This window comes from Danio rerio, chromosome 16, assembly GCF_049306965.1.
Source record: "Danio rerio strain Tuebingen ecotype United States chromosome 16, GRCz12tu, whole genome shotgun sequence".
Taxonomy (NCBI): Eukaryota; Metazoa; Chordata; class Actinopteri; order Cypriniformes; family Danionidae; genus Danio; species Danio rerio.
In genome coordinates, this window is record NC_133191.1 from 50,123,959 (window position 1) to 50,139,333 (window position 15,375).

Consider the following 15,375-nt stretch of genomic DNA (forward strand, 5'->3'; position numbering starts at 1 on the left):
GTGTGGGCCAGAGCTGGGCCAGAGAAATTTTGCTATGTGGGTGAGGTCCTGACACTCTCTGTAGTCGTTAAAAATCCCAGGATGTTCTTCAAAAAAGAGTAGGGGTTTAACCCTGGCATTCTGGCCAAATTTGCCCTCTAGCCTCTGTCCATCATGACATTCTAACCATCCCCATATCATAGTTGGCTTCATGTCTCCTCTCCACCAATTACCTAGTGTGTGGTGTGCCGCAATATGGCTGTCGTCGTGACATCCAGGTGGATGCTGCACACTGGTAGTGGATGAGGGAAAAAAAATTGTTTACAGCACTTTTGAGTGTCCAGAAAAGCGCTGTATAAATGTAAGGAACTATTATTATAATATTGACCTTAAAATTATTTTTAAAAGTGTCATTCTAGCCGAAAAAAAGACTTTTTAGAAGAAAAAATATTTTAGGAAATACTGTGAAAAATTCCTTGCTCCATTAATCATTGTTTGAGAAATATTTAAAAAGAAAATTCACAGGAGGGCTAATAATTGTGACTTCAACTGTATAACACATATGGTTCGAGCATTAGAGGACTGAACGTGGTGAGCTTTGAATTAGAATCACTTTGGGGTGAATTTCAGACAGTTTGTTTACTGGATTCCTCCTCTGTCCTCGTGTAAACGCAGCAAAAAGACACTGAGTCGACAGTGTGCAGTTGTGCCTTACACTCGTGTGTCAATGAAATGCATCTGAAGTCTTTCACCTCTCCGACAGATGGTGCCTCATTTATGCATTATTTAAATATCAAATGAGAATGAAGAGCCGTATGCGGGAAACAGACTTGAGGAGCAGCAGGGGCTTTCTGTCAGAGCGTACTGGCTGATCTTGACCCTCTGTTTCACCGTCTGGAAGTTTGTGTGGCACATTTTTTTTTCTGGGTGTCTATTAATGGACAGACTCGGTTTCAAAAATCTGCCATTAAAATCAGCTATAATTCAGCAGCTTTTGGTACATTATGTCATTCCCATGTGGTTTGCGAGGACAGTTTGTTCATTTGCATTGACAGCTACAGTAGAGTAGGAAATGTTTTTATGTATGATTGACACAGTTCTTGGGGGAAAACATTATGGAGATATAAAGTTAAGCAATTTTGTACAAAGTCAAAAAAATCACTAATTACTGGAGAAGACACACTGATTTGCAAAAAAAAAAAAAAAAAAAAACTTGCTGCTTGTTTAAACTATTTATTTAAAATGAGTTGAAACCTCACAATTCTCAAGTTTTTTGGGGGACAACTTAATTGATTTATGCTTAATCCACTCCAATTTGTACAAAGTATTACGTTAACCTAATTGATTTGTGTTGGGATAGGAAGGAATTGTGTGGAAGCCAGCATTTTTAGTGTATGTACTGTATACAGTGTGTGTATACTGTATATGCGCACAGGAATTGTTTTGACATCTATTGTCCTCATTTCTCGTTTTTTGCATATTTTAATTATATTTAGAATCATATTTTCAATGTTGTCAAAGTATTTTAATAGATAATATTTTTATTTAAAATTTGTAACTATTTTAAAGTACTTTTTTTTTTACTTTAAAACATTAGTTTTTACTTTTCATGAATGTAATTTTAATGGACAATATTGTGTTAATTAATTATTTTACTTTAAATTAAAACATGATTATTTTTTTACTTTTCATAATTTTTTTGGTAATTATCTTTTCATTTCTTCAATTTATTCATTCATTTTCTTTTCGGCTTAGTCCCTTTACTAATCTGGGGTTGCCACAGCGGAAAGAACCGCCAACTTATCCAGCATATGTTTTATGCAGCGGATGCCCTTCCAACTGCTACTCATCACTGGGAAACACCTGTACACTTAAATTCACACACAAACAATTTAGCTTACCCAATTCACCTGTACCACTGTCTTTGTGGGGAAAACTGGAGCACCCGAAGGAAACCCATGTCAAGATGGGAAGAACATGCAAACTCCACATAGAAATGCCAACTGACCCAGCTGAGGCTTGAACCAGCGACCTTCTTGCTGTGAGGCAAGAGTGCCACCCACTGCTACACTAAATACTTATACTGCTGATTTAATACTTTATTTTATTAATACTTTTTCATATTTTGATTAGTCACTACACTACACATTTAGTGCATTACTATGTGAAAAACTCATCTCATAATTGCATTTGACTTGTTTTCTTTAGGTTTTTAAATAATTTGGAAGTGTTTTTAAAGTAATTTAATTATTAATATCTTTGTATTTGTATAAATTATTGTAAGTTAAATGGTTTCATTTTTACTGTTATTTAGAAAATGTTGTTATTTTTAACTTTAATTTAATTAAATTCTTTTAATATATTATATTTCTATATAATATTTTATTTAAAAAATCTGTTTTTAAAATATTCTTACAGCAGCACTGAACACTACAAGTAGTTTTAAATTATTCTCTCAAAACTATTGTCTACTTTGATCACATATTCCATGTGCCATTATTTAAAATTATTTTATTCATCTATTCATTTCTTCATTTATTTTTTTCAGCTTAGTCACTTTATTAATCTATTAATCAATCTTCTTGCTGTGAGGCGACAGCACTACCTACTGCGCCACCGTGTCACCTAATTTTATATATATATATATATATATATATATATATATATATATATATATATATATATATATATATATGTGTGTGTGTGTGTGTGTGTGTGTGTATATATATACTATTATAACTATATATAACTATTTGGTGGATACCATCATGTTAATTATATTTTTCACAAATGATTCATTTTATACTTGAATACCTTTAAAGCTTTAACCTTTTATTTTGTTAAAATTATTTATGTATAATTATGTATTATTTACTTTTAGTTAGTCACTCAGCAATGCTTAAAAGGATCGCATAAGCTGTGATAACATTGTTTTCGTCATTATTCTTTGTACTATTTTAATTAAATGTCTTTTTTAATAATTCACTCTGAGTTGCTTAATCACCAGAATGTCTCAGTAAAAGCATAAAGACGAGAGTATTGACTTATCGATTGTTTTAGAAGTTTCCATTCAGTTGCGTATGGGAGAAATGACTAGGAATAATAAACTGCAGAAAACGGTCAACTACTTGCTCTACAAACAGAAGTGTGTTCATGACTATACATAGAAAGGAAAATAATATCATGAAAAAATGTCATCAAGCAGCATAATGAGCTGTTTTTAACATCTAAATATCAATGAAAGTGAATGACAGCAGAAGTCTCAAGGTCAATACACTGCCTGACAAAAGTCTTGTCATCAATCCCAGTTGTAAGAGCAACACATAATAACTTGACTTCTAGATGATTATTTGGAAAAGTGGCAGAAGGCTCATTTTTCTGATGAATTTCTGTTGTACTGCACCCCAGTCATCACAAATACTCCAGATAACCTATTGGACTCAAGATTCTTACAGAAATCAGTCAAGTTTGGTAAAGGAAAAATTATGGTTTGGGGTTACATTCAGAGATCTGCAAAGTGGATGGCAACATCAACAGCCTGAAGTATCAAGACACTGCCCATTACATTACAAACCACAAGAGAGGTCAAATTTTTCATCAGGATAGCGCTCCTTCTCATACCTCAGCCTCCACATCAAAGTTCCTGAAAGCAAAGAAGGTCAGGGTGCTCCAAGATTGGCCAGCCCATTCACCAGACATGAACATTATTGAGTATGTTTGGGGTAAGATGAAGGAGGAGGCATTGAAGGTGAATCCAGAGAATGTTGATGAACTCTGAGAGTCCTGCAAGAAGGCTTTCTTTACCATTCCAGATGACTTTATTAATAAGTTATTTGAGTCTTGCAGAGATGTATGGAAGCTCATGGGAGTCGTACACAATATTCATTCTGTTTCCACTGCAGCATGACTTTATATTCTATACTGTACATTATTTCTGTTAAGTGACAAGACTTTTGATTAAGCAAAGTCAGATCTTACTGTCCTAATTAAATCATTAAAAATCAAGGCATGATCATATTTTATTTTGGGAAAATAAGCGTAATCTAGAGGCCTTTGCCTTTCATATAGGCCACTTCTGATACCAAATGATCAACTAGAAGTCAAGTTATTATTTGTTGTTCCTAAACTTGGATAGACCATAAGACTTGTCAGGTAGTGCAGTATCAGTTACACTTTACAATAAGGTTACTTTAGTTAATGTTTTTACTAACTTGAACTAAGTATGGACAAAAGTTGTAGAGTATTTATGAATCATAGTTCAACATTTGCAAATGCCTTATTAAAATGCAAATTCATGCTTGCTAACATTAGTTAATGCATCGTGAGTTAACATGAATTCTTCATTAACTAATGTAAACTAACATGAATAAATACTGTAATAATGTATTGCTTATTGTTTATTCATGTTAGCAAATGCATTAACTAAAACAACCTTATTGTAAAGTGTTACCGTAGCATCTGCTCTGCTGAAAGTCTGTCGTCTTTTTCTCTCTTCCGGCCGCAGGTGCGCGAGTATGAGGAGGAGATCCACTCACTGAAGGAGCGTCTGATGATGTCCCACCGCAAGTTGGAAGAGTACGAGAGGAGGCTGTTAACTCAGGAGCAGCAGACCAATAAAATCCTGCTGCAGTATCAGAGCCGACTGGACGACAGCGAGAGGAGACTCCGACAGCAGCAGATGGAGAAAGACAACCAAATTAAAGGAATTATTGACAGGTAATTTGAGAAAAAAAGCAGCCTGGAGAAAGGGCGATTCTCACGTGAGCGCACTCACTGTGTATTTCCTTGCGTTCCCTTATGCAATTCTCTATATAAATAGTGGCCGTGAAAGGTATTTGGACATTTTAAGGGATAGTGTGCTTGAAATGAAAACTTACTTATTTTGCTAGCTCACATTGTTATTCTTGAGGTGAATAATTTATCCGTGCAAGTTAATCCACTGAAAGAAAGCCGTCTGTGTTGGTAATCTTCAATCAAAACCTGAGCATTTGCTTCCGCATTTGAAGTGTCCGTCCTTCTGTTGACATCAACCTGAAGGCTTGAATAGCAACTGCTTATTAGTTTGCTTGTTAAGTCGTGACGAATACTTGTTAAGTATTAACTACAATATCAGAATTAATAAGCTTAACATTAACATTAAACAGAAATCGATTGAAATTTATCCTCCATTTCGATTATCGAATCAAAAAATAGAATCGTCGATGCTGCCACGCCCCCATGTCACGTCAGCTTGGCTTGCCAAGCGGGAAAAAACACGCTTGTTAAAGTGCTCGTTGAACTGTGCAGACGCAGGAGACCCATCAACAGAGCTTAAACCTTCAGGGCTCGACAATAAGGACTGCCCGATAGCCCGGGGCCAGCGTGCGAGACGCTCGGGTCAGTGTACAGTGCTGCCTTGATGCCTGACAGATCGAGCCAGAGCTGCGTGCTGCGACTGTCTGTCAGTTGTGTGCAAATACAATCTTACGGTGCTTTTGCACATAGACGTTTGTTTCGGAATCTGTCTCCTTTCCCCCGTTAGCATGGTTTGTTTGGCATATATCCAGCAGTTGCGCTCGCATCCGCGCCAAATCAATCAGTCCAAGATCTCCTGAATGAGACTGTCTCTGCCCTATGGAGCGGATTGATTGTAGTGAGAAAACAATGCAATGAACTAACGACCCAGGCTATATCACAGTGTATTATGATCGTGTAATAGCCATATATACGGCTATATGAATCTCTTTTAAAGGAGCCGCACCCCATTTTCACTCGTTACAGACACTTGTCAGATTTTATTTTAGAGAGCAGGCAGGAGGTTGACTGACTGTTTACACAACAGAAACTTGTGTGCTTGTACGGGCGTGATGTGGAGCTGATTCGCGAATCGCAGCTTATTATGACGATGACCAATCAGAGTCACTTGAGGGTGGGCCTTTCAGAGGAACTAGAAAATATATCAGTCGTTTTCATGTTAGCTGAGTAGCTGTATATAATCAAAGTGAGATTTATAGAAAAATAACATGATTTCCTTCAAGTGAAACATAAGCACACATTGCTTTGCATCTTATAAACACAGCCAAGCCTTAAAATTACATTCTGGACCGCCCCTTTAATAGTTCAACAGTAACCATATGAAGCTCCAAACAAAGCTTTTGTTTAAAAAAACAAATGTAAAAAAAAAAAACCGTAAACCCCAATGTCTTCTCTTCAGCTGTGTTAGGTCCAGATGAAAATATTTTGCATTGGCCATACTATACTAAACCAAAGTCCTTTTAAGGCAAGTCGTTTCACTCGCGACCATCTTTGAAACGCCTCTGGGAGAGTATGCTTGGGTGTTCTGTTTAAATGGGAAACATCAAATTCTCCAAAATTGCTTGCCAAGCTTATGATTAAACTTCAAATTAGGAATCACCAATAAAATTAAACATCTGTCTCTTTAGTTTGATTTCTAAGCGTTCGAATCTCACAAAATCTGCAGAATCACACGTCTGGTCCAAGCCCCTTCACGGGAATCGTCAGTCTTTAGTGATCAATGAGTGGATCCTGTACTAGAAAGCAGGGCTTCATTCGCCATATTGAGCATTACATTCATCACCATTCAAAACAATGCAAGTGACATGTCTTGTGTATTCTATTGTCTTTGGATGGACCCTGACGACCTGAAGTAAAAGAGAAAACACACACACACACACACACACACACACACACACACACACACACACACATATATATATATATATATATATATATATATATATATATATATATATATATATATATATGGTATTTTTGTCTGTATTTATTGCAGATGTGTATTACAAAATCATTTTAACATTCAAACTGACACACGTCCAAACATTATTGGGTCGTTGTATACAGTATATGCTTTGTACAGTTTAAAAGGGTTCGTTTTTTATATAATCAGCCTTTTTATGTTGAATTATGCCAAACATGGACTTCTCAGTGTTGTAACTGCTGTGTTTTTGTCACCACTAAGCTACTTTTTATTGATGAACTGGGCTCATTTGCTTTCTGTTGTTGTTGCTGTTTTGTTTCATTTCATCATTTTTATTACTGTATGTTATTCGGGTTCATTGTGACTCTACAGAGACCCAATATATGTGTTCACTGTTATAAACGACATCACCCCCACCCATTGGTTGATGAAAGTATGATGTAACTTCCTGTAATGCAGCATTTACCTCATATTTGTGTGTCACAGTGTACATTGCTGTTTCAATCCAATTCTAGGAATGAAGAGATGGAGTGAAGACACTCAGATGGTGAAGGGAGACCCGGGGTTTAAGAGCATAAAAAAATTGAAATCATCGAGTCTCTTCTTTCCTTGACGTGTTTCGGTGCAATATATTGCTGGAATGAACTGAGCAGGATTTGTTTGTCATGGAGGCAGTCGTATGTTTCCAGAACCTTTCTGTCATTTTAAGGAAGTGTCATCAGTGAAAAATCACTGTATCCTTTGCAAATGTTGTTCAGAAAGTGCAAAAAAGGGACCAAAAACATTGCACGTCACTTCAGTGGTTCAACTATAACCATATGAAGCTCCAAAAAAAAAAAAAAAAGCTTTTGTTTAATCATTTTAGCATAAGCTGAAAAGAGAAATTGCTGTATCCATTACAAATATGGTTCAGAAAGAAAAGTCACTATTTTAAAAGCTCTGACAAGGATTGTTCATCTGTTGATTGAAAAATATGTGATGGTTTGGTTACCCTTATCTCATTCCAGACCTGTATACTTTTCATCTATGAGTGGAACACAAATGGAAAACAAATCAATAATAATTCATTAATAATTCAATAAATAAAAAGTGTCAAGCTGTTTAAAAGACAACATAAAAACACCAAATAACCGTAAATTTTTGAGTTACAGACAAAACATTGAAAACATTTAGTTGTTGCATGGAATAAATTTAGTTATAATTGAAATTAAATTAAATTAGGGCAGCACGGTGGCGCAGTGGGTAGCACAATTGCCTCACAGGAAGAAGGCCGCTGTTTCGAGCCCCGGCTGGGTCAGTTGGCATTTCTGTGTGGAGTTTGCATGTTCTCAACCTTGTTCGTGTGGGTTTCCTCCGGGTGGTTAGTTTCCCTCACAAGTTCAAAAACATATGCTACAGGTGAATTGGGTAAGCTAAATTTGGCCGTAGTGTATGAGTGTGTGTGAATGAGTGTTTATGGATGTTTCCCAGTTGCAGCTGGAAGAGCGTCCGCTGTGTAAAACAAATGCTGGATAAGTTGGCAGTTTATTCCGCTGTGGCGACCCCAGATTAATAAAGGGACTTAGCTAAAAAGAAAATTAATGAATGAATGAAATGAAATTAAATATTTAAAAACAATGAAACTAATGTGAAAAAAGTATAACAATAAACATTTGATTAATTTTAATAATTAAAAATTAAAACAATAACTAATTAAAATGACAGACATTTTACTAAAACTTAACTCAAATCATATAAAATAACACAGTCGCGAGAAAGTCCTACAGATTTAAGAGTAAGATGAGGGTGTCTAAATTATGAGACATTATTATTCATTAGGATAGTTTGATCATTTAGGCCATTTGTCAACCAAAGTGTTTATTTATATACATTACCTGACAAAAGTCTCGCTTATCCAGGTTTTAGGAACAACAAATAATAACTTGACTTCTAGTTGGTCATTTGGTATCAGAAGTGGCTTTTATGAAAGGCAAAGGCCTCTAAATTACGTTTATTTTCCCAAAATAAAATATGATCATGCCTTGATTTTTACTTTGGACAGTAAGGTCTGACTTTGCTTAGACAAAAGTCTTGTCACTTAACAGAAATAATGTACAGGATACAATATAAAATCATGCTGCAGTGGAAACTGAATGAATATTGTGTATGACTCCAATGAGCTTGGAGGACTGCATCCATACATCTCTGCAATGACTCAAATAACTTTAATAAAAATAAAAAATAAAAATAATTAATAAAGTCATCTGAAATAGTAAAGAAAGCATTCTTGCAGGACTCCCAGAGTTCATCAAGATCCTTTGGATTCATCTTCAAAACCTCCTCCTTCATCTTACCCCAGACATGCCCAATAATATTCAAGTGTGGTGACTGGGCTGGCCAATCCAGGAGCACCTTGACCTTCTTTGCTTTCAGGAACTTTGATGTGGGGGCTGAAGAAGGAGCGCTATCCTGCTGAAAAGTTTGCCTTGTTTGTGGTTTGCAATGTAATGGGCAGCACAAATGACTTGATACCTCAGACTATTAATGTTGCCATTCACTTTGCAGATCTCTCGCATGCCCCCATACTGAATGTAACCCCAAACCATGATTTTTCCTTCACCAAACTTGACTGATTCTGTGAGAATCTTGGGTCCATCCAAGTTCTAATAGGTCTTCTGCAGTATTTGTGATGATTAGGATGCAGTTCAACAGATGATTCATCAGAAAACTCTACCTTCTGCCACTTTTCCAAATGATCAACTAGAAGTCAAGTTATTATTTGTTGCTCTTACAACAAGGATCGACAACAAGACTTTTGTCAGGTAGTGTAGTAGTGATAGTTATTTCCATTGTTAAAGCTGTTCAGGAAACACTCTTATAATATAAAGTTTGCAATTATGTAATTCTCTAAATACAGTACAGGGATTCTGCGGCGTCTTAAAAAGTCTTAACATTTCTTAAATTTCAAAAATCTACTTTTAGGCCTTGAAAAGTCTTAAATCCACTGAAATATTGTGTTGTAGGTCTTAAATCATTTTAAACAGGTCTTAATTTTCCTGTGTCCATGTAAAGCTATATATCCAATCGGGTCAACAGCTATCCAATCCCTAACAATATATTTCAATAAAAGTTTTAAGAAACATTTATTTATTAACTATAATTACTTATTAATATGCATTAATTATCTTGCTTACAATTACTTTTGTTTTTAATGCTTTTTAACACTTTTATCTTGACCATTAAAAAAGTCTTTAGCGTTTAGCCTAGTGTACGTCTGATTTAATTCATTATGTTCTTAAAATGGTCTTTAAAACGTCTTAATAAGGTCTTAAAAAGTCTTAAATTTGACTTGATGAAACCTGTAGAAACCCTGTAAATAACTTGTAATGTATTAACAAACATTTCTTTTAAAATCGCCATGAGAATAACAATAGATAGGACACTTTAAGGACCAGCACTAATGCACTCTATTATTAGATTTTTGCAACCAAAGCACCTTAGTTGAAAACAAAGATGGAAATGCTTTGACAGACAGCTAGCCTAAATGAACAAACAAATAATGAAATCTCCAAACATGTCTTTCTTCAGCTTACACCTGTTTGTCTTGAAACAGAAAAGGTGCTCATGATTTCTCTTTTGCATGACCTTCAGAAATTGTAGCAGAATTTCTCGATAATGCACAAAAATCATCTCTTCCAGATCTACCTGTTTAAGTCCTGTGTATGGGAGTGGGTTGTACATCAGAACAGCTCATATTTCAGATTTATGTGTTCTCCATATCTCTATGTGCATTCACCAGAACAGCGATCTTACATGTCTGATCACTTTTACTTGTCATTTTCAACGTCAAGAGTTTTCATTATGAAATATGAAGCTCAATTACAAGCCTCATATTTGATTCCCAATATTTAAATGATATGAAATCTGGTGAATGTTATATTTCACCTCAAAATAAAGCTAAATCATTTATGTTAGGTGTGTTAGTGTGTGTGCCTTGTATTCCTGACGTTGTTGGGACCAAATGTCCCCACAAGTAAAGCAATAGTAGTAACTTTTGTCCTTGTGGGGACTTGGTCTCAATAAGGAAAATGGCTCGTAAATCACACAGAATGAAGTACTTTAAACAATGTAAGGATTGGTGTAAGAGAATAGAATATACGGTCTGTACAGTATATAAATCATTATGTCTATTGGAAAACCACATAAAGATAACTGCACAAGTGTGTATGACACAGATCTATATAATGACATAGTTATGACATCAGTATTACAAGAAGGTGGTGAAATATGACACCACATATCACATTGCTAATTCATGTATGGAAAATACAGTTTGTACAGTATAAAAACAATGAAAACCTACGTAATGTCCCCATAATTCACAAAAACAAGTATGACAAATCAAACGTGTGTGTGTGTGTGGTCCTAATGTTCTTTACGTTGTGGGGACCCCACAAGTATCCAAATGTCCCCATAAGAACAGCAATACCAATAAATGTTGACCTTGTGAGGACATTTGTAGCTACAGCCATATCACCCTGCAGCCCAAGACCGGTTACTAACTTAAGCTAAGCAGGGCTGAGTCTGGTCAGTACCTGGATGGGAGACCACATGAGAAAACTAGGTTGCTGTTCGATAAAGATGTTAGTGAGGCCAGCAGGGTGCACTCAACCTGCGCTCTGTGCGAGTCCTAATGCCCCAGTAAAGTGAAGGGGACACTATACTGCCAGTGAGTACCATCTTTCAGATCAGATGTTAAACCGAGGTCCTGACTCTCTGTGGTTATTAAAAATCTCATGGCGTAAGAGTAGGGATTTAACCCTGGTGTCCAGGCCAAATTTCCATCCATCGGCCCTTAAGCCTCCTTTCCACTGCACATGACAAACGACAACCAACAGGCCGGAAGTCATTCATTTCCAATGGAGAGTAGTGCGGGAGCTGGAGTTCCGATCATCTCCGTATGCGGAAAATTCGGATCCGATTTAAGCTGCGCATCCGTTGAAATATTTGAACTCCTGCGACTAGACCGGATGCGACCGACCGACTGACCGAATGTGATGTATTCCACTGTTGTCCAAGCAGGTCCATGTGCGTGAGATGAGATATAGTAGTTTTTTTTGGTCATTTTTTTTAATCAGAAAAAGTTTCTATTCATAAATGTAAGTCCACATTCCCTCCAATATTTTTAGCGGTCTATGAGTTTCTAGTATTCATTAATTTATTCAACCATGATGAACGCATGGAGAATATAGGCTCTTGCTTTTATTTCGGATACTGCGAGAACAGCTTTTCTCCCATGGTGCATGTCAGAACTGAAAATTCTGTGTGACTGCCACAAGAGGTCGTATTCCGACAGTCATGTCCAAATGTCATGTGCAGTGGAAGGGCAGCTTTCCCCATCATGCCCAATTATCCTCATCCACTGAATTGGCTCTATCACTGTCTCAACACTCCACCAATAGCTAGTGTTTGGTGAGCGCAAACACCCCTAATGATTGTTTGGGTGTATGGCCATGCACAATAAATACACTATATCAATACACATTACTTACTTACTAAATATGAATACACTGATCATGCATGTATAGAAAATACAGTTTGTACAGTATAAAAACAATGGAAACCTATGCAATGTCCCCACAATTCACAACAACAAACGTGTGTGTGTGTGTGTGTGCGTGTGTGTGTGTGGGGTCCTGATTGTTTTCATATTGTGGGGACCCCACAAGTATCCAAATGTCCACACAAAAATAGAATAGAAATACCAGTAAATGTTGACCCTGTGAGTACATTTATTGAGTCCCTTTAATACAAATTGGCTGTAAAACTGCAACATGTGTTCTGTGAGGGTTAGTTTAGGAGTACTAAAGAACAGAATATACATTTTTTTACAGTTAAAGCCCATTATGTCTATGGGAAGTCCCCATTAAACATGTATAATTGTGTGTACCGCTGTAGAACAACTTAAATATTCTCAGTTCATTCTCAGATTTACAGGATTTGTTTGAGTAAATGGCTTAAAGAAACGATTAGGAAACAAAGTACCATTTAAATTAATTATTAGACAACATAATACCAATGTTTTAACATCAGTTATTCCTATCATTTGCCTTTTTTAAATGCTCTAAATATATTTTTATTTTATATAACCCCTCCATTGAAGAAAGAAAATCCACAGTGGTCACGGTAAATACGTAAAACTGAAAAAGTAAACATTAATAAAAAATGCAACCCAGGCTCATTCTGAAAACGTAGTCCCGTGTACGTTTCTGGAGACTGTGAAATACGTCCTGGGAGGTACGTATTTTTTGCAGTTTTTGTTTTCGCAAATCCACGAGAGGGCGCTGTGCACGCTTTTTTGCATCTCAAATGTCTCTCGCGAGTTCCGTTTGCAACAGCACCCGTGCTGTTCTTGTGTAAACCCACCAGAGGCCGCAGTCGAACGACCATCTGTCCAACTGGCTGAATGATTGACTGGGCGACCAGCCAATCGGCTGACCCACCCTCCTCTTTCCCTTAACCCAACCAATTTTACCGATTGACCCGCCCGCCCGCTTACTTCCCTATACCCAACCAACAATTTACCAAAGCCGTCCAGAAAAAGAAAAGCACTTGTTTGTTTTTTTATCACGTTTTGGGATTTTACCGCATTCTCACCTTCATGAACTTCATCAATTTATTTTTTGGATTTTGTTTTTGTCCTACCTGATTTCTGGAAACGCTCTTCCCCGGACTCAAACCCGGTGGTCGCCGTAGTCAGCTCCTCTCTGCGTCTCAAGTCCACCGACGTACATGATGAGCTAACCGGACAAACTGGTTGCAACATGAAAGCCCTCCATACGGAGGTGAGCGCTCAGCCGGTAAGCGTGAAAAGAAACGGTGATATACCGCCCCGTAACGTTCGCTTAATAAATGAAATGCAGCCATACATACCTCCGGCTAAATAATTTGTGTTCTCCGGAAATGTCCGCAAAACAACATTTTCAGAATGTGCCTGGGTTGAAAAATGCCAGGAAATTAACTATTGAAAATCCGACATTGCTTTCGAACTGTGGTTTAACAAGAGCATTAATAAAGGCAAACTAATGAAATTGACCTTGACAAAATTGGAAGGGTACCAACAATTTCATCCACATCTGTAAATGCACAATAGGCTTAATTTGTTATGCATAACATTATTTTATTTTTTTATTTTACTTTTGGGGTGAAATATGACCTGGATTTGTTTTCGTAGATAAATAATCAACACCACAAATCAGTGTGTTTTGCTGTTATGTTTCATATGCAATGTCAAGGAGATACAGTATAAAATATTAAACACGAGGTAAGTGAGTTGTAAAACAAGCACGCTGTGAAACATGTATAAATATCTTATTTTGTGTGGTGCTGTTCGTGAAATAAACATAGAGTTATGAATTATAAATTAAGCAACATAGATGCTGAATTAATTTAAGACTGGATTCTTAGAAAGCCTCTTTTGTAATGTCAGGTGGATATAAACATTAACTTTGAAGGATATAAAATGTTTGCACTTAAATAAGCTTTTAATATGTCTTTGTTAGTCCTTCAGACTGAAATGTTGTATAAAATGAGTGATTATAAGCTGTATTTACATTGAGCTTCCCTATGAATTATTTTAAAAGCTATTTATTCTGAAATATAGAGCATAGATTATATATTCTGTATACAAGATGAGATATATATAAACTAACTGTGCAATAATTAAGCCTTGATAACTGTAGCGATGACAAAATAGCACAATTAAGGTGTATTAAAGATTCATGACCTTGTAATTTGTGACCTTTATTTGACCTATGTTAATTACAACATTGTTATGACTGCATATAAACTCATTTGAATGCTATTTTTGTTAACTTTTGTTATGCAATATGTGTACAACTGAATAATAGAATAAAATATCTAACCACATTGTTTTAAACTTGTGCAATTCATTATTTACTTATGTCCAAGACAACTTATTACTATAATGAATTAACCGTTTCATATCAGTCTGCATCAAAGCAATGTCAAATGAAAGCATTCATATCCAGACGTCTTGTCAACATGAATCAAATAAAACATCACCTCATTCATCAGGCACTCATTCACTTGATAATCACACCCCAGCATCCGATAGCATTTCCAACAGAGGAAATCTTCATGTGCAGATCTTAAAGCATCCCTGTCTTTGTGCATGAAACCAAACGTCACTTTGATGTGGACTGGCGGGCATTTCAATGGCGTGTAATTGCTGGAATAAGCTGCCAGTAAAAGCGGCAGTCGTCATCAGAAGCCATCTAACGTGGCCCGTTTTCATTTATCAGTTCCCTTATTCCCATGGGATGTTGGAAATATGTCATTATGTGACATGTTTTTGATAGGATCCCTCCCAGCGTGGCTTCCAGATTGGCCCAAAGCAGCCAAAAGCCATTGTAAACCCCAATCCAAGCATTCAGATGCGATATTGGTGGCAGATGAACACTTATTTTTTAATTGTCTGATCACTTTGCTTTGAAACTAATAAAGTCTTTCACATCTTTTCTGTTTCCTTATTATTTTTCCTGAAGACTCATGGCGGTGGAGGACGAGTTGAGAGTAGGAGTGGTGCCTGAACACAAACCCAGAGTATTTGCGGATCAGGTCTGTCTTATTAGTTCTTTCTTTCTTTTCTCTCTCGCTCTCTGTTGTTTGCGTGTCTG

General features: G+C 36.4%; 1 protein-coding gene and 1 long non-coding RNA gene across 49 annotated transcripts in view; one reads left to right on the forward strand and one right to left on the reverse strand.

The window, feature by feature from the left end:
* syngap1b (synaptic Ras GTPase activating protein 1b) overlaps window positions 1-15,375 on the forward strand; it is a 242,814-nt gene that overhangs the window by 208,235 nt on the left and 19,204 nt on the right. For 34 of the 48 annotated variants that reach the window (XR_012391298.1, XM_073924455.1, XM_073924465.1 and 31 more), the window contains 2 exons: window positions 4,484-4,695; window positions 15,244-15,316. Coding sequence is in view for 47 of the 48 variants with exons in the window: in XM_073924455.1 (XP_073780556.1) it covers window positions 4,484-4,695; window positions 15,244-15,316 (285 nt within the window). In the remaining variant the exon portion in view is untranslated. Of the gene's footprint in view, window positions 1-4,483; window positions 4,696-7,212; window positions 7,290-15,243; window positions 15,317-15,375 lie in introns of those variants that run through there. The other 14 variants (XM_068213851.2, XM_073924449.1, XM_073924452.1 and 11 more) reach the window with 1 other exon arrangement.
* Window positions 5,727-15,375, reverse strand: part of LOC141378322 (uncharacterized) — a 32,067-nt gene continuing 22,418 nt past the window's right edge. Inside the window, exons 2-3 of the long non-coding RNA XR_012392535.1 lie at window positions 7,164-7,721; window positions 5,727-6,620 (exon numbers count right to left, since the gene is read on the reverse strand). This is a non-coding gene — a long non-coding RNA (uncharacterized lncRNA). The remainder of the gene's footprint in view (window positions 6,621-7,163; window positions 7,722-15,375) is intronic.